The sequence below is a fragment of the Sphaerodactylus townsendi genome, linkage group LG15 (assembly GCF_021028975.2).
Source record: "Sphaerodactylus townsendi isolate TG3544 linkage group LG15, MPM_Stown_v2.3, whole genome shotgun sequence".
Lineage (NCBI taxonomy): Eukaryota > Metazoa > Chordata > Lepidosauria > Squamata > Sphaerodactylidae > Sphaerodactylus > Sphaerodactylus townsendi.
This window is the reverse complement of record NC_059439.1, coordinates 26403630-26430871: the sequence shown is the minus strand read 5'-3', so window position 1 is coordinate 26430871 and position 27242 is coordinate 26403630. Positions and strand designations below refer to the sequence as shown.

Sequence of the window (27242 nt, the reverse complement as noted above, 5' to 3'; positions counted from 1 at the left end):
AATTTTTGCTCCCAAAGATGTGCTATGTCTTATTTTCAGGGGATGTCTTATTTTTCCTGTGTTCCATTTGTCGGGCATGCTTCCAAACAAAAACTTTGCTATGTCTTACTTTCGGGGGATGCCTTATATTTCGCACTTCAGCAAAACCTCTACTATGTCTTATTTTTCGGGGATGTCTTATATTAGGGGAAACAGGGTAGTTTCCTTTATTTTCAAAATGTTCATTTCCATAAGCTTGCCACCCCAAAAACTTTCAGCCTCATTTCTCATGTTTCTATGGATGGAGTCAGGCCATCCACGGTTTTATTACATGGTTTCCTCTGTAATGTCGTCTGCAAGTTTTCAGAAATCCAGGGAAGCTTGGAAAGGCATAGCCATGCTTAGCTCCGCAACCCCTAACTTTTCACAGAGGGAGAACAGGACATGCTTGTCACCCGTTTTCATACCACAGATTATTTTTTCTAGCTCCTGCTACACCTTGCTGAAGTGTCACGCTCAAACAGTCACATACTGTCCAATTGTCTTCGACTGATTTCAGATCCGAGACAGAGCGTCTTTTCTTGCTGAAAGGGTATATTAGAAACCCCTCAATGTTTGACAATATTCAGTCATGGCTCAAAACCTACCAGCACATACAGCGGCAGGCCGGGCACTGCACTGTGCTTCGGTGTGTTCATAAGTGCGCACACGCGCTTGAGACCAGATGAATCCATCACCACCACAGAAATGTAACTCCTAGGGACCATGGGGCGGGAAAGGAACCCTGACGATCGCTCTTAAAAGTGATCCACCCAGACAATAATGGAATCAAAACATCACTGGTGTTTGTAACGAGCAACAAAATACAGCAAACGCAAAATACAGCAGGAACGTTCGGAGCAAACCGTGTGGCTTACAAAGAGCCAGCTCCCTACTCAGTTAATTTCCACGGGGTGGGAAATTTTACACCGGCAAGTACGCATTAAATGATCGTCTCACTCCGCCCTTGGTAACCCACGTCCGGCCGTTCCGTCGATAAGCATCTCGTGATTTCTGTAAAACACGGCTCGGCAACGTCGAAGCAACTTCCTCGTTCTGTTTTTCAAATCCCCAAGTCACAAACATCGTATTGTGAGGTCTGATTCCAGAGAAGGTTGGCGAGACCTTGGGGGCAGGGAGTTCCCCTGTCTCAGCCAGACAAACGAGAGCTTACAACCTCCTTGGTTTATTCGTTGATGTGTCATAAGACATGTGGGAAGGGTGTGTCAATGTGTTTGCAAACGTGTAGGCGTGAATGATGCAGCCAGCGCACAGTACCAAAGTCATACTGGGCGTGTGTGTGCAGTTGCGCGGAGTGCGCTGTGTTTCTATTATGAACCGGGTGACGGCTGTTTATCTGTCTTTGCCTACAGACCAGGGCTATGTGCATTCTTTGCCGAGAAAAAGTCAAAGGCTGACCCCCGCTGAATAAATTATGCAAACAGAGCACAATTAATCCTATAGCTAGACACGCAGGGAGGGGCCAACAGCCGTGCAAAGCAAGCCCACCTGGGGTTCTGAGATCTCCCCAGCCATTTTCTAAATTAACTTCGAAGCCATAAGGTCTGGAAACTTGGGGGGGTGGGGAAAAGACCCTAAGAGTCTCAGAATGCTGAATGTTGCCTTGTTCTGCGCTCGGAATAAACATAGCCCTTCTAAATTGGTGTCTGGGTGTGAACGTTTCCCCCTCACCCGGCCGGACCCCCCCCCCCCACGCTACTATCCCAAACCCTTCTAGCTAGCCTTGTACAGGTTCGACATAATTGGCAGGATACAGCCCCACGTGCCCGCTGTCTGTCACCCCTTTGCACCATCCTTGCTCATCTTCATCTTCCAACTTGGTCAGCAGCTCCCCTGAAAAAGGCACACACAGAGAAAATTTTATATTATTATAATATAATCCTCGAATCCCAGGGCTGGTATTGGGTTCCTGGGTCACCACGATTCTAGTCCTCATGGCTGCAGTGGTAGATTATAGACAGGCATTTACTAGGGCAGTGATGGCAAACCTTTTAGAGACCGAGTGCCAGGGGCCAGTGGTGTATCTGCCTTGTCCCCGGGCGCCACTCTTCTGGTCACGTGGGGGGCGCAAAATCGGCCCCCCCCCCACGTGACCAGGAAGTCCTGCTGTCTCATTTTCGCATGCCTCGACCCCGTCCGAGGCACGCAAAAATGACAAAACAGCAGGACTTCCTGCTGCCTCCAAGCCCCCTCAACCCCACCCTGGACTTCTCCCTCCCTTCCTCCCCCCCTGCCAGCTGGGTCAAGGGCAGTGTGGGCGGAGCTGAGGTGGGCAGGGCAGGGGCAGAGCCTGAGGGGCATCCTGGAGACAATTTGTCTCCGGGCGCCATTTACCTCTGGTACGCCTCTGCCAGGGGCAGAGCAAGAGGAAACTGCACCTGGGCACGCGTGCGCCCTCCGCCCCTGCCATGCCCCTGTCCACCCCCGCCCTGCCCTTGCTACACCCCCGCAGGGGTGCATGCCCAATGCATCATGCGCCCCTTGCCCCTTTGGTGCTACGCCACTGTCGAGTGCCCAAACTGGGGCGACGGCATGTGTGCCCCCAGAGAGGGCTCTGAGTGCCGCCTCTGGCACATGTGCCATAGATTTGCCACCACTATACTAGGGCTAGGATGGATAATCTACAATGAATAGTAGCGAAGGGCGCTACAAAAAGATGCCATTTGAGGACTGGGTGTGCTCAAATCACAAATCCATTGAAGACTTGGCTCACGTTACATTTTGTTGCCCAAGATTTGTATCTTTTGGGGAGAAGTTTCTTGGAAATATTTGCCAGAGAGATTTAAAAAAAAATAAATTAGTTGTACTGTTGGCAGATAAGGATTACAATGCAAATGGCAATATTTGTAGCGTCAGTCCATTATTTTTTACGGCGTTGTGGGTTTTCTGGGTTGTATGGCCATGTTCCAGTAGCATTTTCTCCTGATATTTCGCCTGCATCTGTGGCTGGCATCTTCAGATGCAGGCAAAACATCAGGAGAAAATGCTACTGGAACATGGCCATACAACCTGGAAACCTAGTGATTCCGGTCATGAAAGCCTTCAACAATACAATTATTTTTAAATGTATTTATTGTGGCCTACAGACCCCACCCAAATAAAATAACCATGTACAAATCATAAAATACAGTGCCAGTCAAATAACTGACCAGCAAATCAGTCATTAAGACCCAGTTAAGATTACTGAAATACATTAATTTAAGAAGATCTTAGATACGTTTGATTATATTTCATACAATTGTCTGGATTTGATGAATTTAGATTTATTTTCAGGGGTATGGCAGTTTGGATTATTATTTATCGGTCAAATTATTTGAGAGTTTGTGCTGATATGGTGATTTATTGTATTTATTCTTTTGTGTTACATTGTTTGCTAAAGCTGTGCTGAAGCAATACTGATTGATTGATTGATTGATTGATTGATTGATTTGATTGATTGATTGATTGATTGATTGATTGATTGATTGATTGATTGATTGATCGATTGATCGATCGATCGAATGATCGATCGATTGATCGATCGACTGGTAACCTTTGCAGGGCACCTACAGAAGTCAGAAAAATGTTCATGCTTGAAGGCTGGAAAGATGAAGAAGAAGAGGAAGCGTTTGGATTTATATTCCCCCCCCCCCTTTCTCTCCTGTAGGAGACTCAAAGGGGCTTACAATCTCCTTGCCCTTCCCCTCCCTCACAACAAACACCCTTTGAGGTGAGTGGGGCTGAGAGAGCTCCGAAAGGCTGTGACTAGCCCAAGGTCACCCAGATGGCATGTGTGAGAGTGTACAGGATAATCTGAATTCCCCAGATAAGCCTCCACAGCTCAAGCGGCAGAGCGGGGAATCAAACCTGGTTCCTCCAGATTCGAATGCACCTGCTCATAACCACTGCGCCACTGCTGCTGAAAGGGGGGCCAGGATGGGTGGATGAGGGGAAACTCACCTGCCTTGAAGCTCAGCTCATCTGCCTCCTGGCCAACATAGTCATACACAGCACGGACCCTCTGTCCTGTCACCAAGACGGCTGCTGGCTTTGCACTGCAGGGAGAGGTGACAATGAGACCACAACACCAGGCACGATCCCCCATTCCTGATTTGTGGTTTCCCACATTGTGAGTTCCTAGGAGGCAGGGCCCATACGAAGATGACTCCAGGCATCTGGTTCCAGATGATCTCTTTCGACTGGTGGCAGCTCCCTGGGCTCTTTTGCTACACTTGTTTTCCATGATTCTTTGAGGAGGGGCTGTGGCTCAGTGGAGGAGCCTTTGCTTTGCAGGCAGAAGGTCCCCGGTTCGATACCCAGCATCTCCAGTGGTTTTTTTTTTTAATGATCAGGTAATTCCGTGATGGGATGCAAAGATCTCAGAAACTAAGACCACCAAAGCAGACTGTGCAGGGGAAGGAAAAGAGGCGGAGTTTGGATTTATACCCCACTTTTATCACCTGTAAGGAGACTCAAGGCAGCTGACAAGCTCCTTTCCCTTCCTCTCCCCACAACAGACACCTTGTGAGGCAGGTGGGGCTGAGAGAGTTCCCAAGAACTGTGACTGGCCCAAGGTCACCCAGCAGGAATGTGTAGGAGTGCGGAAAACATCTGGTTCACCAGATCAGCCTCTGCCACTCAGGTGGAGGAGTGGGGGTTCAAACCCGGGCCTCCAGATCAGAATCCACCTGCTCTTAACCACCACACCACACTGGCTTTCTGGAAAGCAACGGCAAACCACCTCTCCTTAACTGCTTGCCTTGAAAACACATGGGGTTGCTGTAAATCAACTTGATGGGATTTTTTGCACGCATAATTATATGATGTGGAAAACCTCAACCTGAGACCCTGGAGGGCAGTGCCAGAGCCTTGATGGACAGGTGGTCCGATTCCCTATATAGCGGCTTCATGTGTGTTAATGTGTGTTTGCTAGTAGGTGCCAGGGATTATATCTTTGGCAGGGGATTTACCGCCGAGCCTTCGCCAAGATGCTTGGGTACTAAAATGGGGCTTGTGCAAGAGAACTTTTGATGGGATGAGACTAACTACCTTTGCCAACTTGCTTTCTTGCCCCTCAGTCAGGCAATGTGGTTTATCACATTCCTGGCCGGTGACATGAAGTCTGGAAAGAGGAAACACGACAAGTGTTAATCACTGCAAACAATGCTGTTCATTAGGTGGCACAAATGATTTTTGAAAACACTGCAGTGTTTGCTTTGTGTGGTCTGTGGTTCTCCTTCGAACTAGTGGCTTCCTCAACTTCCTTTAGATAGCTAGCAATGATTCGTGAGACCTCTGGAGCTCCTAGAGAGTCCCCGTTCTTTCACAGTTGGAGACAGACTCTATGGCCAACAGAGACCAAAAACCACTTTCCCCAGGAAAGTAATTCAGATGATCTAATTGCCGCAGGCTGAAAAGATCACATGAAATCAGCACAGACGTTGTCAGGTGGCAAGCTACCAACTCAACATGCTAAATGCATGCGGCAGCTCTGAACAACAAGCATGTCAAAACACTACTCTCCCTCTGACAACAGTATTGCTGACTAGAGGTGGTGATTCAGTAAAACTGATTCAGTAAAACTGAATCACCCCCAAAGCCTGAAAAAAGCCGTATCAGCTTTTTGTGGGGGCTTCTCTATACTGGAAAAAAAACCCAGGGTATTCGGCTGAGCCAAATAGCCCAAATGCCGAAAAGCCCAGATGCCGAAAAGCCGAACCATGTTCGGCTTTTGCAGCAGGAACTCAAGTCACTACTCCCCCACCCCAGAAGGAGGAGGAGGAGGTGGTGGTATCTGTTGTCTCTCTTTCTCACAATACTAGAACCAGGGGGCACACATTGAAAATGCTGGGGGAAAGAATTGGGACTAATAAAAGGAAACACTTCTTCACACAACGTGTGACTGGTGTTTGGAATATGCTGCCACAGGAGGTGGTGATGGCCACTAACCTGGATAGCTTTAAAAGGGGCTCGGACAGATTTATGGCTACCAAGCTTGATCTGAGATTGCAAATGCCTTAGCAGACCAGGTGCTCGGGAGCAGCAGCAGCAGAAGGCCATTGCTTTCACATCCTGCATGTGAGCTCCCAAAGGCACCTGGTGGGCCACTGCGAGTAGCAGAGAGCTGGACTAGATGGACTCTGGTCTGATTCAGCTGGCTTGTTCTTATGTTCTTATGTTGTGGGGGGAGGAAGGGAAAGGAGCTTGTAAGCCCCTTTGAGTCTCCTTACAGGAGAGACAGGTGGGGTATAAATCCAAACTCTTCCTCCTTCTTCTTAAGGCAGCCTGTAGCCCCACTCTAATTACTTCACTTCTTGTATGTGTGTAAAGTGCCGTTAAGGTGCATCCGACTTATGGCAGCTCCTAGGATTTTCAAGGCAAGAGACTAAGAGCGGTGGTTTGCTATTGCCTTCCTCTCTGCATATCAATCCTGAACTTCCTTGGAGGTCTTCCATCCAAGTATAGACCAGGGCTGACCCTGCTTAGCTTCTGGGGTCTGATGAGATCGGGCTAGCCTGGGTCATCCAGGTCTCTCACCTGATCTTAAATCTGAGGCAAAATTTGAAATAAACGATTTGTTATAGGGACAAGAGCCTCTGGGCATGGGCAGAATACCATCCGTGGCTCCCTACACCTTAGGATTGCCAACAGGTCTGGAGAAACAATGCCTCATACCTTTAAAAAAAGGTAAAGTTTCCCCTTCAGTCATGTCCGACCCTGGGGTACCACTGCAAGCAGTGATTTCATAGGCGAGCCGTTTTTGTGTGGTAGTTTGCCATTGCTTTCCCCGGCTATTCTTTACCCCCTAGCTATGTGCTAGGAATCAGTGGTGGCGAACCTTTGGCACTCCAGATGTTATGGACTACAATTCCCATCAGCCCCTGCCAATTGGCCATGCTGGGAGGGGCTGATGGGAATTGTAGTCCATAACATCTGGAGTGCCAAAGGTTCGCCACCACGGTGCTAGATACTCATTTACCGACCAAGGAATAGATGGATGGCTGAGTTGACCATGAGCCAGCTGCCAGGATATCTGACCCGCAGAGGGCTCGAACTGCTGACTGTGTGAGTGGCAGTGCAAGCACTTAACCACTACGCCACGGGGCTCCTAGGGGCTTAATGGGATGTTATTTACCAGAGAATGTTCTTTACCTCGATGTAATGAAAGGCTTCAGCAGCCCATTTCTACTCATTCAACTTCTGTTAACAGGGAAAGGACAGTTTTCTCCAGGCCTGTTGGCAACCTTTCTAAACAGGCTTTACACCCTTCTCCGTGTTTTGCTTTTTACATGCTCTAACGTGCCCTGTACATCGACGGCCTCGTATGCTTGTTTCCAAGATCCAGAAGAACACAGGAGCACGCAGTGAGTTGGAAGATCTCTTGTTCCAATCACACTTTAGTTTTGAAAGCACGAAGTAGCATTACTATCTTCGGATCAATCCTCCGACTATAGGATGGATGAGCGATTGCTGTGATACAGCAAGCAGAGTGCTCCGAATTCCTGAAACCTAGAGGTTTAATGACGACAATAATGTATATATCAAGAATCACAGCTCCTCCTAGTGACTGTCTGTGGTAGCACATTCATTGACTGCTTTTCCGCATGAGCCACAGACAAGGTCCCTCTCAGGCTGTGACGATGAGTGAATACAGAACAGCACATAAAAGAAAGCTTTGTTTAAATGAAATGGCTTCCATGGTTAAACAATTGCTTAACAAGCGTAAAGATCCAGATTCAGATTCCAGTATCTCAGGTGGCAAATGGTGGTAAAGAGCCCGCTCCGCCTGACAGCTACCAGGACAGAATTTTACTTCACAACCGAAGTGGATCTTGGTCCTCTAAGAAAGTTATTAGTTATTTTCCCCCAATTCTATCCTCTCAGGAAATAACCGCAAATAGGGACAACAGAGGTACCACCTTAGTGGCAGCCATTTTGGGTCTAAACCAGTGGTGGGATCCAAAAAATTTAGTAACAGGTTCCCATGGTGGTGAAATTCAAACAGTGGCGTAGCGCCAATGGGGTTGGGCGAGGCACAACGGGGGTGTGGCCAGGCATTCCGGGGGTGGGGCATTAATAATTTCTCTGTTACTGTAAAAAACTCTTACTGTAAAAAAAAAGTTCCTAATTTCCTGCTGGTATCTTTCTGTCCATAATTTAAACTCATTATAGCAAGTCCTATCGTCTACTGCCAACAGAAACAACCACTTCTCCTCTAATTGACTGCCGGTCAAATACTTAATACTTTCAAATACTTAATTTTGTTTCTAGAAATCAAAAGAAGGATACTTTCCTTAAACCAGGAACTTTACCCTATTTCTAAAACATGTTTTTAAAACAGCCCAACAGGGAGAATTATCCCGTTTTCTACCTTCGCTAACCAGCCACATAGGAAACAACAGGACTTTATGATTTTTGGACCTAATGGGATTTCTAACGGAAAAGCAGACCCAATTAGTAACCCCCTCTCGGCACACACAAATAATTAGTAACCCACTCTCGGGAACTGGTGAGAACCTGCTGGATCCCACCTCTGGTCTAAACTACACGTTACACATACCACACCATCGCAATAGGGAGTCGCAGCCATTTGGCAGGTGCATGTTCCCTGTGTGAACTCAATTCTGAAGTGCTTCTTGGGGGGGGGACTATTGGCATGGAGGAGGGGGTGCCAGTCAGCCCCCCTCCCCACACACTGTTTTCTCAGCCCTGTAATACCCTCAGGAGAAGAGTTGTTTGCCTCATGCTTCATGTGCACTAAAGCTCTGGGAAAGTTGCTCACCCACTCCATCCCTCCCTCCTGTGTCTCTGGGAGACTCTCCAAATATCTGGTTGCTCGGAGCAAAGCTACGGCTGATAACCAAAGCACGACAGACTTCAGTTCATTCTTCCTTCCTTCTCCATCTCTAACTTGGGCCCCTTCCGCACATGCAAAATAATGCGTTTTCAAACCACTTTCACAACTGTTTGCAAATGGATTTTGCCTTTCCGCATAGCTTCAAAGAGCACTGAAAGCAGTTTGAAAGTGCATTATTCTGCATGTGCGGAAAGAGCCTTGGAGTGCGGTGGGGACCAGGGCGGAAGGAGAACTCACCTGCTCTGGGAAGGGGCAATGCTGCGTAGAGTGGCTTTCTCAGGCTCTTTGGTTTTCTTGATTTTCACCGTGGGCCGTTCCTGGTCAGGGCTCCATCCCTGAGCGGGGAGGGGGAAAGAGGAAAAACAGTTAGGCTTTGGCCGCCGTTTGGTTCCTGGTGTATCATTTTGGGCCATTTGGGGATTCCTTTTTAAAAGGGTATTAGTACATTAGTGTCGCCGTTGTCCTTTTCCCAAGTTAAACTCAAGAAGTGGGAGGGAGAAATCCTCTGTAGGCCACATTCTTGTAATCCCACACAGTACACTAAAGAAGAAGAAGAGTTTGGATTTATATCCCATCTTTCTCTCCTGTAAGAAGACTCAAGGTGGCTTTTGCCATTGTAAAAGAAGGGAGATGTCCCCACCTCAAACTGTGGCCAGTTCATCGCCATCCCAGGTCCATGCCGGTTACGCCACCATTTGAGGTCCTCCTGATCGCTGATGTTCTCAATCGCTTGTTCCAAGTCAGTATAAACAGCTTGGATGCTGAACGAAAGGAAGAAAACGAACAGGAAATGTTGGCGGGCGGCATTCCACAACCCTTTATTCAGTTTCCCGATAATAAGAGAAACCTTTTTATTAATCATTGGAATCAAGTTCAAAGATTAATTGACGTGCAGCAAGAGATATTGCAGTGTGGTTAGCAGAGTACATAGGTTGCATACTTGTTAAAATCTCTCTTTGGTGGAAGGTTACAGTGTAAATATTTATGTAATGTGATACTTGCAAGTTTACAAAGGTATAAATATTGTATATTTATATATTATACATACTTATTTAAAAACATTTTATTTCCAGCCATAAAACATTTTAAAAGAATCCCCTTTTAAAACAATTCTCTGGCTGAAATGTTTTGAAAACGTCTTCAGTTGCTCTGCGATCTATTGGCTATGTTCCCCACTTTTCTCTGTTTCCCTAAATTTCCTCCTCTGAGCTCACTCAGTTCCCCCTTGCTTGTTTATTTGCAGAATTTCTCTGTTTGTTCTTTTATATTTTGGGGATGGGCAGTCTTTGAAGCATCAAGTACACAAGTCGTATAGACTGCAAGATGAGGATGTGAAGCAATGAACCTGAATTCAACACAGAACTCAGAAAAAAAGGGGGGAGAAATCATGTGACAGCCAGGAATTGTTTCAAGGGGATGACTGTGAACAAAAGCGGGGTTGAAAACGTTTTGCAGATGTTTTAGGACAGTGATGGCGAACCTTTTTGAGACCGAGTGCCCAAATTTCAACCCAAAACCCACTTATTTATCGCAAAGCGCCAACACGGCAATTTAACCTGAATACTGAGGTTTTAGTTTAGAAAAAACGGTTAGCTCCAAGGTGCGCGTTACTCGGGAGTAAGCTTGGTGGTAGTCGGTGACTTTGCTTTGAAGCAACCGTGCAACGCGTCCAGCGGGTGAATCACGACCCCAGAAGGGTTTAGAAGCAAGCCCCATTGCCAGCAACCGAGCTTACTCCCTGGTAAAAGATTGCGCTTTAGTTCTTCCCATGAAAATCAGTGGGGTTTAACAGCACTTAACAGGGTTACCTACACGGCGTGCCCAGCGGCCCAGGCCAGCCTAGATGTGTGTGTGTGTGGGGGGGTGATTTTCCGGGGGGGGCCCCTACATGACGAACTCTGTGCACGCATGCCCACAGAGAGGGCTCTGAGTGCCACCTCTGGCACCCGCGCCATAGGTTCGCCACCACTGTTTTAGGAGAGCCGTGCGGAAAGGGCCACAGTCCTGGCACCTTGGTAGGATCTAATTCAAGACAACAAAGGAAGCCTTAGTACTCCCTCTAATGACCAATAGTGGTAATGCAGCCCTGGAGGACTGACTCCCTCCCATTTTGGTAGTTGTTGGCCACACTCCCTGAGGGGCTCGGACACATGACGGTAACTTGAGAGTCACTACAAAGGAAGGAAAGCAGCACCCTATGGGGAGAGATCAGGAGCAGAAAGCACAAGAGAACCAGAAGATCCTGGGGGATCGTTTTGAAGAGGCCGACAAGATACTGTGCTGCGCAGCGTGCAGTCTGGGCCTTTCCCACACCTGGGGTCAGTGGTGACATCAAGGCGGCGGTGCAAGGCGAGGAAGGCCCCTTTGAGAAAGACGATGCGTCTCTGCTCCAGGTTTTGCCCTTGCTCGAAAACGGACTCCATTTCCTCCATGTAGCGAGGGCTGCAGCGATCAAGCTCCTGCAGGGTTTTCTCGTAGCGCTCTCGTACCTGTGGGGAGGGGTGAAGAAATGTCAGAAGAAGAAGAAGAAGTGTTTGGATTTATATCCCCCCTTTCTCTCCTGCAGGAGACTCAAAGGGGCTGACAATCTCCTTGCCCTTCCCCCCTCACAACAAACACCCTGTGAGGTATGTGGGGTTGAGAGAGCTCCGAGAAGCTGTGACTAGCCCAAAGTCACCCAGCTGGCGTGTGTGGGAGTGTACAGGCTAATCTGAATTCCCCAGATAAGCCTCCACAGCTCAGGCGGCAGAGCTGGGAATCAAACCCGGTTCCTCCAGATTAGATACACCAGCTCTTAACCTCCTACGCCACTGCTGCTCTTCTCTCTGAAGCATAGCCCCCCCTCCCGAAGCATGGGCCCTTCCAAGCCATGGAAAGTGGCTAGAAAGCACCCTTCGATTTGCATCTCGTGGCCCCTTCCGCACATGCAGAATAATGCACTTTCAATGCACTTTCAATACACTTTGCAGAAGAGCAAAATCCACTTGCAAACAAAAGTGGAAAGTGGATTGAAAGCGCATTATTCTGCATGTGCGGAGGGGGCCATGGTTAAACCACAGGCCTCGCTTCCTCTCCCTTTCCACCACAGTCAACTGTCACCTCTTGTGTCCAGGTTTGCCACCTCCAGGTTAGGAAATACCTGGAGATTTTGGGGGTGGAGCCTGAGAAGGATGGGATTGGGGGAGGGGAGAGACTTCAGTGAGGCTTCTAATGCTATAGAGTCCACCTTCCACAATGGGCCCTTTCTCCAGGAGGTCAGTTGTCTGGAGATTAGCTGTAATAGTGGGAGATCTCCAGCCACCCCCTGGAGGTTGGCTACCATACCCATGTTTGATGGTCTTCCTACAGCAGGCAATGCATTTCTTAAAGATACTGCTCAGGTCACCCAATAACTAAAAGGTTGCTGAGATTACGTCCTAAATATATGCTACTAAAGATCTTGCCAAATAATATACCCAAAGTGTAAAATACATGAATTGTTTAAATATATGGGGACAGTAGCAAGAATTATATCCACAAGAAGAAGAAGAAGAAGAAGAAGAAGAAGAAGAAGAAGAAGAAGAAGAAGAAGAAGAAGAAGAAGAAGAAGAAGAAGAAGAAGAAGAAGAAGAAGAAGAGAGGTTGTTGCGAGCGCACTGCACAGGTGAACGTTTCTCATTAGGAGCTGCAAGCAGGTGGACAGCTTGGCAATTCAGAGAGAGACACAGGACGCACGGCAGAAGGGCCACGTTGCTCCACCGGCCCAGACATGTAAAGAGAGGAGGGAGCGGTGGGGGGAACCCACCTTGTTGGCCTCCTGGCTGCAACGCTGATGTTCTTCTCGCAGGGTACGCTGGCGATCCGGGGGCATTTCAGGTACCCCTGCAGCCTGAACTCCGCTCTCCCGTAGCCCTGCAATGTATTCTTTGCGACAGGCCTTGTGGTATAAAGATTTGGCTTTCTCAACCTGGATGTATGTGCAGAAAGCAGGTGGTGGTGGGGGAATAAAAATGGGCAGACATTCAAGCAGCGGCTCCCTCAGGGTTTCCCGTTCCTTCGCCAGAGAATAAAGGTATCCTAGTTCCTACACCTTTTACGCCACACGGCACCCCAACATAGTGCCTGTGGATGCAATGGGATGTGCCAATACATTTCCAGGTGCCACCAAGTGTTTTTAGAAAGTTGGCGGGACCAGGTAGAGTTTTTGCTTAGTACAGGTTCAGATCAACCTTTAAAGATGTTATTGGCTGTGGGATTTTTTTAAAAGTTGCTTTGGCAGCAGCAGAAAGAGCTTCCCTATGGGTCTGATGGTAAGCTGTGTCAGCCATTTTGTGGCTGGTTCCACACACACACCCACCGTGGTAGCTGATTTGGGGCAAACATTTTGTGGCTGTGCCCACCATGTTGCGTCAGAATTCCAAAGATGCCTTCCAGGCTAAAAAAGGTTGGGGACTCCTCCCCAACAGTCCCCAACTACAGGTGTGGCCCCCCGGTAAGGAAAAAGACACCAGACACACGAAGATGCCTGATGGGTCTGCCAAGTGAGCAGACAAGGTTAACGTGGCATCAGTGGTTGCCACAGACAGCCACACTCTATCACTCCTTCTCAACCTAGATTTTTAGTAGCTGAGAAGTACTGAATTTTGCCAGCCAGGATCATGGGGGTGACAAGAGAAAAAGGGATCGTAAAGAAGAAGCAGAAAAGTTTGGATTTATATCCCCCCCCCCTTTTTTCTCCTGCAACGAGACTCAAAGGGGCTGACAATCTCCTTTCCCTTCCCTCCCCCCAATAACAAACACCCTGTGAGGTGGGTGGGGCTGAGAGAGCTCTGAAGAACTGTGACTAGCCCAAAGTCACCCAGCTGGCGTGTGTGGGAGTGCACAAGTGAATCTGGTTCTCCAGATAAGCCTCCACAGCTCAAGTGGCAGAGCGGGGAATCAAACCCGGTTCTCCAGATAGGAGTGCGCTTGCTCTTAATCACTACACCATGCTGGCTCTCTCTCAAGGTCTGCCCTTCTTTCCCCAGAACCCAAGAGCCTTGATTCTCATGCCTCCGATTTCTATGACCAGCTAGGATCTCCCTGACCATTCCTAGAAGTTCCTCCTACCTTTTTCAGCTTCTTGGTCCAGGGTTTCTGTGCCTTCTGGAAGCCGCTTTCCAGCTCACAGGCCTCCTTGAAGCCCCCGAACAGCTTGCGGTGATAGGAGTCGTGCTGCCAGGACCGGATGCGCGCAGCATCCTCCGAGATCAAAGCCCTCTGCATCTCCATGTGGAGCCGGCTCAGCCGCTCGGAGGCTCCCAAGAACGCTTGCCAAGCTCGGAGCAAGGAGCCGTACAATGGGCCTGTATTTTGGGGAGGGAGGGGATAAGGAAAGGGATTGCTCAGGCCTTCCGATTTCATATTTTGCTGTTTCTGACAGTAAAACCCAAAATGCCAAGTGACTGCCATAGATGACAGCAGTGGTGGGATTCAAGAAAGGTGTGTGGCCACTCACTCGCGTCCACGAGGGGCCGCCACTTTCGAGTCCACTCCTCCATCTGCAGAGCGTAACTGCGTTCAATCTTTGCCCTCTCCTGGAAACACGTGACAATCTGATCGCAGACTCGGTACCCATCATCCAAGCGTTTTACTGTGCTGTGATAGTGATTGGGCTGCAGGAGAATGAAAGAGGAAAAGCAACAGACAGAGAACTGTTTCATCTTTGAATGCTTTGATTGTGTATTCCTGCATGTCAGGGGGTTAGATTCGATGGCCCTTAGGCATAGCTAGGGAAAATGGAGCCCAGTGCAAAATGTTCGTTTGGGTTTTATGCTTTTTAAAGCGTTTTTTCAGTTTTCGGCCTGCAGAAGGTGCAGTTTTCAGGATAGCAGCATAAAAATTTCAGGGTATCTTTAGGAGACTCTCCTGATGATACCAGCCAGGTTTGGTGAAGTTTGGTCCAAAGTTATGGGCTCTCCAAGTTATGGGCTCTCCCCATCTCCCATTTCCCCATTGGAAACAATGGGAGATGGGGGCACCCCCTTTGGGAGTCCATAACTTTGGATCCCCTGAACCAAACCTCACCTAACTTGGGTGGTATCATCAGGAGAGTCCCCCGAAAATTCCCTGAAATTTTGGTGCTGCTAGCCTAAAAACCGCGGCCTCTGCAGGCCAAAAACTGAAAAACACTAAAAATAAAAAAAACTGAAATTTTTGCTGCCCCTGCCAGGCGTGAGCCCAGTGTGACACGCACCCCCCGGCCCCCTTGCGGTCTCTTCCAACCCTATGTTTCCACGATTCCAACTACAGTGGAGAACTCCCCCACTTCCAAACCCATGCCTGTGATGTTAGTGTCTTCCAGACAGATCGACTGCCCAAGATGGCGTCTGAGTTGCGACGCAACGTTTCTCTCTCTGGCTGTTAATTATTTTACAGTGTTTTATGGAGCTTGATGGCTTTTAAACAGCCTTTTAAAGGCTTGCGTCTTTCCAAAAAATCTCAGAATCCTGGATGCCAAGACTGCTGAATTAGGCACCTTTTCTTATATTCCTCCTACTAGACCAAAAGAAGGCAGAAGGTTGTGAATTGGGGGACCATCCCATGTCCTGCTGACTGCAGGAATATTTGGAGTGGATGCTGGAATTGTGACCTTCCTTTGATCGGACCCCAAACTTCTTGGCCCCTTCCGCACATGCAGAATAAAGCACTTTCAATCCACTTTCAATGCACTTTGCAGCTAGTTTTGACTGTGTGGAATAGCAAAATCCACTTGCAAACAATTGTGAAAGTGGATTGAAAGTGCATTATTCTGCATGTGCGGAAAGGGCCCTTTTATGTTCTTAAGCAATCGCACATTCTCAGAATAGCCACCCAGACTGGTTAAAGATCCTGTGTATTCTTACTATCCCGGGTGGCCCAATCTAGTGCGATCTCGGCGGACCTTCAGAGCTTAGCAGGGGTGGACCCTGTTTAATACTTGGATGGCAGACCACCCAAGAAGTCCAGAGTGGCTATGCAGAGAGAGGCAGGCAACGAGAACCCGCCTCTGAACATCCCTTGCCTTGAAAACTCGTGCAGGTCGCAATAAAGTCCCCTGCCACTTGTCGGTACTTTCTACCACCTTGTCTTCCTAGTTATTTAACTTTTAAAAATTAGTGAATCACAGATACCGTGATTTTTCAAAATACGGGAGCGGTCTACCACCCCAGCACTAGACTAGACTAGTTCCCAAGCGTTTAAAATCTCACACTCCCTTGCCCTGTTCCACACCTTCTCCAATAACGTAGGAATCCTGATTCCAAAAATCCTTGGTCCATCCTGCAGGATTGTGCAGAAAACCTCTCCTGTGTTTTATTAACACTACTGGGAGCAAATTCTGCCCAAAGGGTTGTCCTGGCAGGTCTGTCAGCAATTTAGAAGGTCACAGTGCTTCGGAACTTTCTCGGCCCCACCTACCTCACAAGCAGTGGTGGGATCCAAAGTTTTTAGTAACAGGTTCCCATGGTGGTGGGATTCAAACTGTGGCGTAACGCCAATGGGGCTGGGCGGGGCACAACGGGGGCGTGGCCGGGCATTCTGGGGGCAGGGCATTCCTGGGCGGGGCTGTGGCAAGGACGCAGCCACTGCGCCGGTCCTTGGGCAGGAAACGAATGCACGCAGGCGCAGGTTGCCACGCACGCCGGTGCACCTCCTGCTAGACTGCTTCAAGTTCTGCGCGCTACTGCTGAGAGGAGGGGCGTCACTAAGGCAAAAATCACGTGGCAAAATCACCAATTAGTAACCCCCTCTCGGCACACACAAATAATTAGTAACCTGCTCTCGGGAACCTGTGAAAACCTGCTGGATCCCACTTCTGCTCACAAGGTGTCTGTTGTGGGGAAAGGAAGGGAAAGGAACTTGTAAGCTACCTTGAGTCTCCTTACAGGAGAGAAAGGGGGGGATATAAATCCAAAACTCTTCTTCTTCCGACAGGCAGCGCCAGCCTTTTCAACCACTTACCATCCAAAAGCTGTTCGTCGTGGGCTCGTCGGCAGCGACTTCACTGTATATAACCGACATGGTATCACCTGCAGAAAGAACAGGTGTCAGGGGTGAGACTGCACGAACACCACAAGAAAGAAACGTTTTAGAAAGAAAAATATTGTTGGGAACTCCTCAGTTACTTAGGTAGTGAGACGTTCCATAGGCAGCACTACCAGGTGAAAGGTTTTCCCCAAGGGGCAAACAGCACATCCCTGAGGCTACTGCAGGTCAGGAAAAATGGTGCTATGTAGGTCAAACCTCCTTCTCCACAAATACCGTGTTTCCCCGAATATAAGACAGTGTCTTATATTAATTTTTGCTCCCAAAGATGTGCTATGTCTTATTTTCAGGGGATGTCTTATTTTTCCTGTGTTCTGTTCGACGGGCATGCTTCCAAACAAAAACTTGGCTACGTCTTACTTTCGGGGGATGCCTTATATTTCGCACTTCAGCAAAACCTCTACTATGTCTTATTTTTCAGGGATGTCTTATATTAGGGGAAACAGGGTACCACAGGTCTCAGCTACATGATATGCTTGACCATGATTTGGGTTGGACTTCCCATAATCTGACTTGTTTTCCCTCTCCTGCTACCAGCAGCTGAGAAGAACCTTTTTCGCTAAATGCCGCAGGGCCAATTCACAACAGCATCACAAAACCAGGGGAAATGGGGCCTTTGCCTCCAACCCGCTCCCATCTGGTTTTCTTGAGACAAGTTGGCTCTAGGTGGGCACTTTTGCCCCAATGCAAGACTGTGTGTCACCAGGGCAAAAAGAAAAATGGACCCTTTCGGCTGGAGAAAACAGCACAGGAGGGAGACAGAGATCTCTCCTCTCTGGTGCTGCAGATCGAATCCAAATAGATCCCTGCAGAATTAGGTTCCCCACAGTTGATATCAAGTTCCCCACAGTTGATATCAGCCTTCAATGAAGAAGAAGAAGAAGAAGAAGAAGAAGAAGAAGAAGAAGAAGAAGAAGAAGAAGAAGAAGAAGAAGAAGAAGAAGAAGAAGAAGAAGAAGAAGAAGGAGGAGGAGGAGGAGGAGGAGGAGGAGGAGGAGGAGGAGTTTGGATTTATATCCTCCCTTTCTCTCCTGCAGGAGACTCAAAGGGGCTGACAATCTCCTTGCCCTTCCCCCCTCACAACAAACACCCTGTGAGGTAGGTGGGGCTGAGAGAGCTCCGAGAAGCTGTGACTAGCCCAAGGTCACCCAGCTGGCGCGTGTGTGGGAGTGCACAGGCTAATCTGAATTCCCCAGATAAGCCTCCACAGCTCAGGCGGCAGAGCTGGGAATCAAACCCGGTTCCACCGGGGAGTGGAATACATGAGCTCTTAACCTCCTACGCCACTGCTGCTCCTTTGATGAAAACAAATCAGGACAGAACAACCCTGATCCAACCTGGGCCAAACATACTGGTCCAGTGTGGCATAGTGGTTAAGAGTAGTGAACTCTAATCTGGAGAACTGGGTTTGATTTTCACTCCTCCACATGAGCTGGATTTGTTTCCCCACTCCTACGCATGAAGTCTGCTGGGTGACCTTGGGCTCGTCACAGTTCTCTCAGCCCCAGCTACCTCAAAAGTGTTCTGTTGTGGGGAGAGGAAGGGAAAGGAGCTTGTAAGCCCTTTTGAGTCTCCTTACAGAAGAGAAAGGTGGGGTATAAATCCAAACTCTTCCTCTTCTAACATCATCTAAATCAGGCAATATGTTACTGGGAATTGACAACTCACAGCTCATGTGTGACTGTTACACAGGACACAAACCGGGCCCTAGGACCCAATCTGTGCTTTTTGTAATGTGTGGGTCATCTTGACCCAGTATGAACCCGGATTCCCAGGCCCTAGTCCAACCCTCTAACCATTACACCACAGTAGCGTGGCAAGGGAACGTAGATGAGGTCCCAGTCTGCCTGCCAGGGCAGAGGAACGCGGCCTGCAAAGGGAAAGAAAATTAGAGTGAAATGTGGCAGGAGACGAGGCTCCTTCTCGTATCTTCTGCTGTGTCGACTAATTTCCCTCAACCCCTGCAGATTCTGAATATAAATTTGTTCACAAAAAAAACAGCTCCAGGAATGCTGAACAGCAGCTTAAGGAAAGCCAAAAAAAAAGAGCTGAATTCACGCATAATGGGATAATCCTTTTAAAAAATGCAAATAATTTAAAGGGGAAGCCGATCTCCTCGCTAACGGCACAAAAAAAAGGCAAAAATGAATTTTAGCACAGAATATTAGGTTGCAGAGGAGAGAGTAACGGGGCAGCTAACTTGGCTACTGTAATTCCCCATTCCCCCCCTCCCACCCTTCTCAAATGACACTATTTCTCCAGGCATGGCTGGCCAGCTGTTGTGTTTCCCTCTTTCTCATTTCTCCCTTAACTCAAATCCCCCCCCCCCACCAAAAAAACCCCAGCCTGCCAAGGGAACTTGGACAGCATCACTTGGGAAATGGGGGGGGGGGGGCGCTTCTGACAGACCTTTTGTCTTCAGAACCGGGTGGAAAAGCCATTGGGAAGGGAGAGGGGGTGGGGGGGGTGGGGGACCGGGAGGCTGCAGATGAGGAGAAATGTGTTTGCAGTTAACTGGGACCGCAGGCTGGGGAATAAATAGCAGATTGCAGAGAAAAAGCTGCGCGGCAGCCGCATTGGCAGAGGCCACATTCTCAGGAAGGCCCAAAATCTCAGGCTCCGGTCTTCCCCAGAAGGGCCAAGCAGAGAAATGCAGAGAAATCTGGAAAGTTCTCCTCCTCCACCACGACCCTTTCAGAAACCGGCTTTCAAACTGAGGCAGGAAAATACTTTCTTCTTCATCTTGCCAGACTCAGTTGGAAGGAAGTGTTTTTAGGAGAAATGTCCTTCCTGACAGCAGCAGTGGCGTAGGAGGTTAAGAGCTCGTGTATCTAATCTGGAGGAACCGGGTTTGATTCCCAGCTCTGCCGCCTGAGCTGTGGAGGCTTATTTGGGGAATTCAGATTAGCCTGTACGCTCCTACACACGCCAGCTGGGTGACCTTGGGCTAGCCAGCTTCTCGGAGCTCTCTCAGCCCCACCTACTTCACAGGGTGTTTGTTGTGAGGGGGGGAAGGGCAAGGAGATTGTAAGCCCCTTTGAGTCTCCCGCAGGAGAGAAAGGGGGGATATAAATCCAAACTCTTCTTCTTCTTCTTCTTCTTCTTCTTCTTCTTCTTCTTCTTCTTCTTCTTCTTCTTCTTCTTCTTCTTCTTCTTCTTCTGTCAACCCGGTAGCAATTGCCAGGCCTGGTTTGTGGGGTTGCCAACTCCAGGTTGAAAATTTCTGGATGTTTGGGGGTGTACCTGGGGAGAACAGGGTTTTGGGGAGCAGGGGACTCCGTGGGGCATAATGCCATACAATCCAGCACCCAAAGCAGCCCTTCCTTGCAGGGAAATTGAACTCTATGAAAATCAGATGTAATTCCAGATTTTGACCCCCACTTCTTTTGGTAACATTAGCCTGGGGCATCTGGTATTCCTGAGATTAATCTTGAGTTTTTGAAATTCAAAATTTTATGCTTTTTAAAAAAATAACTCCTACCTCTTTGCCCTGAACTGGATGGATCAGGCTAACCTGATCTCTTCAGATCTCAGACGCTAAGCAGGGTTAAGAAGAAGAAGAAGGAGAAGGAGAAGGAGAAGGAGAAGAAGAGGAGGAGGAGGAGGAGGAGGAGGAGGAGTTTGGATTTATATCCCCCCTTTCTCTCCTGCAGGAGACTCAAAGGGGCTGACAATCTCCTTGCCCTTCCCCCCTCACAACAAACACCTTGTGAAGTAGGTGGGGCTGAGAGAGCTCCGAGAAGCTGTGACTAGCCCAAGGTCACCCAGCTGGCGTGTGTGGGAGTGCACAGGCTAATCTGAATTCCCCAGATAAGCCTCCACAGCTCAGGCGGCAGAGCTGGGAATCAAACCCGGTTCCTCCAGATTAGATACACGAGTTCTTAACCTCCTACGCCCCTGCTGCTCCTATGTACTTGGATAGGAGACCACCAAGGAATACCAGGGTCCCTATGCAGAGGAAGGCAACGAATGGCAAACCACAGCTGAATATCTCTTGAAAACCCGATGGGGACGCCATATGTCAATTTCGACTTGATGTCACTTTCCACAACCACCACCGAGCACAACTAACTTCGTTCATTGACTGGCACTCTTGCAGAACGTAAATGACGAAGGTATCATTTTTTCCCACAGCCAATTCAAATAAGATTTTCTCTTTCCACTGAAAAATTCATTTCAGCTCTAAAAAGGCACTGTTATACCCTTCTTTATTTGAGCTCATAAAAATGCCATGTAACGTAAGAGTTGGATCCGGCCGGCTTTCTCATGAAATTTTGCCCTTTCCCTCTCTTTATTACCCAGTTTGTGTTCATTAACCCCAGCATATTCTGGGGTTACCAAAAGAGACTGCCCAGCAGTGGCATAGGAGGTTAAGAGCTCGTGTATCTAATCTGGAGGAACCGGGTTTGATTCCCCGCTCTGCCACCTGAGGCTTATCTGGGGAATTCAGATTAGCCTGTACACTCCCACACACGCCAGCTGGGTGAACTTGGGCTAGTCACAGCTTCTCGGAGCTCTCTCAGCCCCACCTACCTCATAGGGTGTTTGTTGTGAGGGGGGAAGGGCAAGGAGATTGTAAGGCCCTTTGAGTCTCCTGCAGGAGAGACAGGGGGGATATAAATCCAAACTCCTCCTCCTCCTCCTCCTCACCGGCAGAATGGCTTGTTGGATTCAACCCATCATTATCACTGCCGTCTCTTGCCCTGTGCTCTGAACAGCAGCCTCAGGCAGAAATTCACCAGGTACAGCTTCCCTTAACATGACATGAAATGGCTACACCCTTTTCCTGCTTCCAAGCCCGATGGCAGCCCATGTTCAGGGGCCTGCACACCCTTTGACCAACAGCACTGGCCGTGGGAGGGCCACCACAGGGTACCAGTCACGTGCCCTTCTTCAATGACACTACACAGTTCGGAGAACGGGCGCAGGCAGGTGGCAGAGGGGGTGCGTGGGTGAGGATCTGTAGCAGTGTGCCCCACCAGAGATCCTGGTTTTGGCAGCTGCCCTACCTCAGGGGATATTGATCTCAGACCCTGCCCACTGGGGAGAAACGTGGGATTTAAATGAAGCAAATAAATAAACAATATTCAGTATTGCATTGTATATGCAATGCACTGTATATGATATATATGATGTATATGATATGCACTGAATATCCCACAACTTAAATACTGCTGTTCCAAAAAAAATAATAATCAGACATTTTGGATGCCAAACTTATTCCCATCCCAGGCCCCCTTTATCTGGGGAAGGGTGTGTTTTTGGTACACAGGCCTTCTTCTCCCTACTGCTTGGCCCCAGCTGCATTTCAGCTTCTCTTCCCCTTCTCAGCATTAGGATCCGTCCCTGTGTTTTAATTCCATTTTTGGCTCCGGTTGGTTTTTCCGTAAAGCCTGAAAAGCTGGAAAAATGTTGGGGAGGGAAGAAGGCCGGTCCAGCTGTGGTTGGCAGGAGGACATCTGGGCTGGGGAGGATGGTTCGGGGTGTGTTGTGAGGAAATCGGCTCCGCTCTGCCTTTCCTAACCTGGCTTTAAGGAATTTTCGGTTTCCATCCAGGAAAGTGAGGAATGCAAAAGAAAGATGAAAAATGGGAGCGGGGGTGGGGGTGGAGCTGCCAAATTGGGGTCACCTCCTCCTTCCTTCCTAAAGTTTCGAAGGGCTGCTCTCTCAGTACAGCTCAGCATTTCTGAATCTGCCTGTTTGCAAACAGACCCAGTTTTCTGCATTTTTCTCTGAAAGCACAAACCACCCAATGAGGGGTAAATGGTCTCGCAATGGCCTATGAGACTTTAGATGTCCCTGGTCAAACCTAGGCAAAATTCGGCCAGATTAACTTGCTCCATTCCCCCCCCCCCCTTCAGCAGCTTTCAATAGCTGTTTCTAGACATCTTCAAGATTGCACCATTGCGGAACAACTTAACCTCTCCCCACAAAAGCATCCATCCAGGGCCTTTAAAGATACATTTCCCCCCAAGTCGAAATGGATTTCTTAAGAAACCTCCACAAACCCGAGCCCCCTCCCCCACACAACCTTGCGTTTTGCAGCTACCCCTAAAATAGCCCCAAAAGGACACACAATCCAGTGGTGCATCTTTGGTTTACTCCAGAGACGGAGGAATGGACCAGAAGTGCCTCCAAATAGCCCTTGCGTTGAACTTACTACTTAGTTACCTCCCAAATATTTTCTCCTGTGCCACATCACGGTCGCTGCATCTGAAATCCACAAAGTCCACAGCCAACGTGCCCAGCTGTCCCAGTCTCAACCAGCTCCCTACAAACTGGAAACTGCTCACAAGCATCTATTCCACAGCCCCGCTCAAAATCCATAATTTTTAATTCAATCCACAGCTGTAGGTTTTCCTTCAATTTTTTTCTGTCCCCCTTCAACTAATCTTGACCACCACCGCAGCCCTCAAAACAGATCGAAATGTGATTTTGGCGGAATGATGGGGACAGTTCCTAGAAAATGAATATTATATGCCTCTCTTCCATGAGTTGTGAGAGACCGGTTAGCCCCCCTGCCCAATTTCACCCCAGCTCATGGACTCCCTCCCATTCTCTGTTTTCATACACTTCTAGTGTATCCCCTGCAGTTTCTGGACTCCCAACTTAATTTTTTTCCTACCGTCCCATTTCCTTTTTCCTCAACAAATGCCCAGAAATTCTCCTCCCTGCTGGGAATAAAGGAAACTTACCCTCTGAAGGGGCACCCATCCTGTCTCTTCGTGCCCCCAAATCAACAGATGGTGGCAACTCTCCTCCAAGTGGGTAGGACAGCGGAGGGGAGAGGAGAGAAACATGGGGCAGGTGCCAAGGAGGACTTAGCTGTGCGGCTCTGCCTCTGTTGCTGTCTCTCTCACATTCCCACCGCTCGCAAGTTCTCCATCCGTGCCTGCCACACTCACTAATTCACAGCGCCTCCCTCCCTTGCGCTAACTTCGTCCAGCTCAATCTACTGTTTATTCATCCATCTCCAAAGACTCTCCCTTTAACATGTAACCTAATCCCCATCCTCCTTCCTTTCGTTTTGATTTCTTTCTCTGTCCGCTCTTCCCCAAGTGTGCCGTTTCCTTCTCTTGACGTCTCTTTTTACAAGTTATTATTAGGTTTATAACTTCTCTTCCCCATCCCTCAAACCAGTGATTCGTTCCTCCTCTTCTACTACGCATGCAGAATAATGCACACTCAATCCACGTTTGCAGTTGTTTGTAAGTGGATTTTGGCATTGCGCACAGTAAACTCCATCTTCAAAGTGGATTGAAAGTGCATTATTCTGCATGTGCGGAAGGGGCCCTATTACAGTTTTTCTTTCTTTCTGTGTGTCTATCTGGGAATAGTCAGCTATATACCATGAAATAAGAGAACAATCTCCAGGCCAGTGGTGGGATCCAAAAATTTTAGTAACCGGTTCCCATGGTGGTGGGATTCAAACAGTGGCGTAGCGCCAATGGGGCTGGGGCCGAGAATTGCTGATGGGGGCGTGGCGTGAGATTCGAGAGAGGGCATTTAATAATTTCTCTGTTACTGTAAAAAACTCTTACTTTAAAAAAAGTTCCTAATTTCCAGCTGGTATCTTTCTGTCCATAATTTAAACTCATTATAGCAAGTCCTATCGTCTACTGCCAACAGAAACAACTACTTCTCCTCTAATTGACTGCCTGTCAAATACTTAATACTTTCAAATACTTAATTTTGTTTCTAGAAATCAAAAGAAGGATACTTTTCTTAAACAAGGAACTTTACCATATTTCTCAAACATGTTTTTAAAACAGCCCAACAGGGAGAATTATCCCGTTTTCTACCATCGCTAACCAGCCACAAAGGAAACAACAGGACTTTATGATTTTTGGACCTAATGGAATTTCTAACGGAAAAGCAGACCCAATTAGTAACCCCCTCTCGGCACACACAAATAATTAGTAACCCACTCTCGGGAACTGGTGAGAACCTGCTGGATCCCACCTCTGGCTATATACCATGAAATAAGGCAACAATCTCCAGGCGTATCATATAGCAATATAATAAACAGTTTGGCCCTGCTGATTAACGCAGACCCTTCTTTTTCTTGTGGAAACTTTCCCTCAACCCTCAAATCTGTCAGGTCCAATACTCAATAATAGTGTGTGGCATAGGGCCCAAGAAAACTGCTCATCTTCATGGTACCCCACAAGGTTCTTTGATGCTGTTGCCACATGGCTACTTACTACTCTGGCTTTTGTCCCAAGACAGAATCTTTAAAAACATTTTTTCTGTTTGCACCTGTACACGTCGCTTTTGTCACTTTCTGCTTTTCTTCCTCCCCTCCTCCCAATATCTTTCAGTGCGCTGCATTTCCAAAACAACCGGCATCCTTTTTCATTAGGACTGGACTGAGAAACCTCCATCCCTTGGGAACTTTCAAGATGCAAACCTCCCCTCTTTATCTTATTCGTCTGGACAGAAAATGCTGGAGGCAGGTAGAATAAGGCCATGACAGTTTCATTTTCGCCCGTAGGGAAAACTGACCATCAGCACTAGCCACTTGCCCAGCAAGGAGGAATTTGAACCCAGTGCTCTGGCCAACCGGCTCGCACCTTTTTCCACAAGACACTCCTTGCGTAGTGTCCCCCTCTGATCGTCCCCCTCTTTCCAAAGCCTCCCTCCCTCCCCATTCTGCCCTCTCTCTTTTATTCTCTTTGCGCCCCTTTTCGCGCCCCTTTTTCCTCGCACCTGCACCTGGTCCCCTGGCACCAGGTTCACTCACCTTTCCTTCCTTTCTCCTTCTCTTTCGCCTTTTCTTTCATGCCGCCGCTTTCAGTCCAGGAAGATCCCCCGAGGCTGGAAAGAGGGGAGCTGGCGGAAGATGGACTAGGCCTGGAAGGTTCCTGGCTGGGAAATGTCAAAACTTCAGAAGGGCAAGGGTGGGGGTGACGGGCATGCTGGGATTAACCCTTTGCCGCGTAAACCATCGGTTCCAGTTATCTCATATCCCCCCCCGCCGCCCTGAGACCCGGAGGCACCACTGTGAAGCACCTTCCAGGGCTACCTTTGCCACGAAGGGACCCTGGCAGGCAAGAGAGCAGTTTCCTACGTGCTGTCCTGGCACATTCCCGGCCTCCCCACGCCCTGACAGCTGCCACAGCTGCACCGTTGGACCTTTTCCAAAGCTTGGGGGAGTGTGGCTCTTCTATTCCAGGCCATACATGCGGGCAGGCAGGCAGCACATTTCAAAGGTTTTACTAAGGTTGCAATAGAGGGCGGGGATGGCCTCGCCCCCAGATTTTTCTCTTTGTCCAGGAGTAAAAACCCACCGCCGTTATTTGGGCCACCTTCTCCAAGGGAGTCTAAAATTCGAAACTAAAGTACCACTGAGACAGATCTAAAAACCAGGACGCCCGTGGTGTTGTAAAAGCAACAAAATTAAACCAGCGGCTAATACATGTGTGTTTCTGTGCTGGCATTTCGGAATTTTTTGTTCTGTACGAACACACGTTTGTTTGTGTGTTTGTGGTTTTATTTCGAGGTTGTTGGGGTTTTTTGTTTTGTTTTTGGCAAGCATTACAAAAGGAAGATGGGAAACGTTTGGAACGTTTCCTAGGAGTTTTTCAAGGACTGGGAACAGAAGCGACCAGTTTCTACTTCCCCGTGGGTTCCATCCCCTTACCGCAGGGAGTCCTATTAATTCCTCGGCCTTGAGCAAAAATTCGCTCACGTGGTTTGAGAGATTGCTCTCCACAGTCATGGGAATTGGGCAGTCACTGAAACAAAATCTTGAACCTCCGAAGAGTATTTGGTATACTCTGTGTCGTATTCTGTGTGTTGGGAAGATAGCTACACAGAATCCTACCCTTCCCCTGTATGATCGCCAATGACTTCAGCAGGATAAATCTGCCCATACGCCGGAGATCACTACACTCCTGCATCAATCCACTTTCACAACTGTTTGCAAGTGGATCTTGCTATTCTGCATGGCTGCAAAAGTGCATTGGAAGTGGATTGGAAGTGCATTCTTCTGCATGTGTGGAAAAGGCCTGGGCTACACCAAAAGCCGGGGGCACCCCACACCGTCCTCAGAGAAAGGAACTAAAGGGGAAAGAGCTGGGCATCGCCCCATCTTCCTTTGATCTGGATCGTCGGTGGTAGCCGAAACCTATAAATATCGCCCCCTTCCCCCTCTCCATCTCCCACACCCGTCGCCTGGCTCAGCCTGTGGGGGCAGGAATTTATAAGCTGTCTATTTTGGGGGAGGTTTCTGGTTTCAGCAGCTAGTGCTGCCATTTTGAGAGCATGAGCTACCTGGGCTGGTTCAAAGAACAAAACTGGCTCGTTGCTTCTTGCAGGGGTC

The 27242-nt window shown here is 48.5% G+C and overlaps 1 protein-coding gene across 3 annotated transcripts; it reads right to left on the bottom strand.

The window, feature by feature from the left end:
- Positions 1 to 804: 804 nt before the first annotated feature.
- On the bottom strand, positions 805 to 26013 carry LOC125445237 (protein kinase C and casein kinase substrate in neurons protein 2-like). Of its 3 annotated transcripts, XM_048518194.1 has the most exons (11): positions 25944 to 26013; positions 25662 to 25786; positions 16835 to 16902; positions 14352 to 14508; positions 13964 to 14199; positions 12660 to 12821; positions 11189 to 11364; positions 9516 to 9636; positions 9113 to 9210; positions 3979 to 4073; positions 805 to 1872 (listed from the first exon to the last, which is right to left on the bottom strand). In XM_048518194.1, exons 2-11 carry the CDS (start codon positions 25699 to 25701, stop codon positions 1757 to 1759), a joined length of 1269 nt encoding a protein of 422 aa, XP_048374151.1. In that variant the 5' UTR covers positions 25702 to 25786; positions 25944 to 26013; the 3' UTR covers positions 805 to 1756. The 3 variants fall into 3 exon arrangements, with proteins under 3 accessions (XP_048374151.1, XP_048374150.1, XP_048374152.1); XM_048518193.1 differs by having other exon boundaries at positions 25662 to 25979; XM_048518195.1 differs by lacking the exons at positions 25662 to 25786; positions 25944 to 26013 and adding an exon at positions 23614 to 23953.
- Between the last annotated feature and the right edge of the window lie 1229 nt (positions 26014 to 27242).

Coding starts and splice junctions, on each gene's coding strand:
- LOC125445237 (XM_048518194.1), bottom strand. CDS start 25,701: ATGAAAGAAAAGGCGAAAGAGAAGGAGAAAGGAAGGAAAG. Junction 14,200..14,351: donor GCGGCCCCTCGTGGACGCGA/GTGAGTGGCCAC, acceptor CCCAAAATACAG/GCCCATTGTACGGCTCCTTG. Junction 4,074..9,112: donor ATTGCCCCTTCCCAGAGCAG/GTGAGTTCTCCT, acceptor CTCTCCCTGCAG/TGCAAAGCCAGCAGCCGTCT.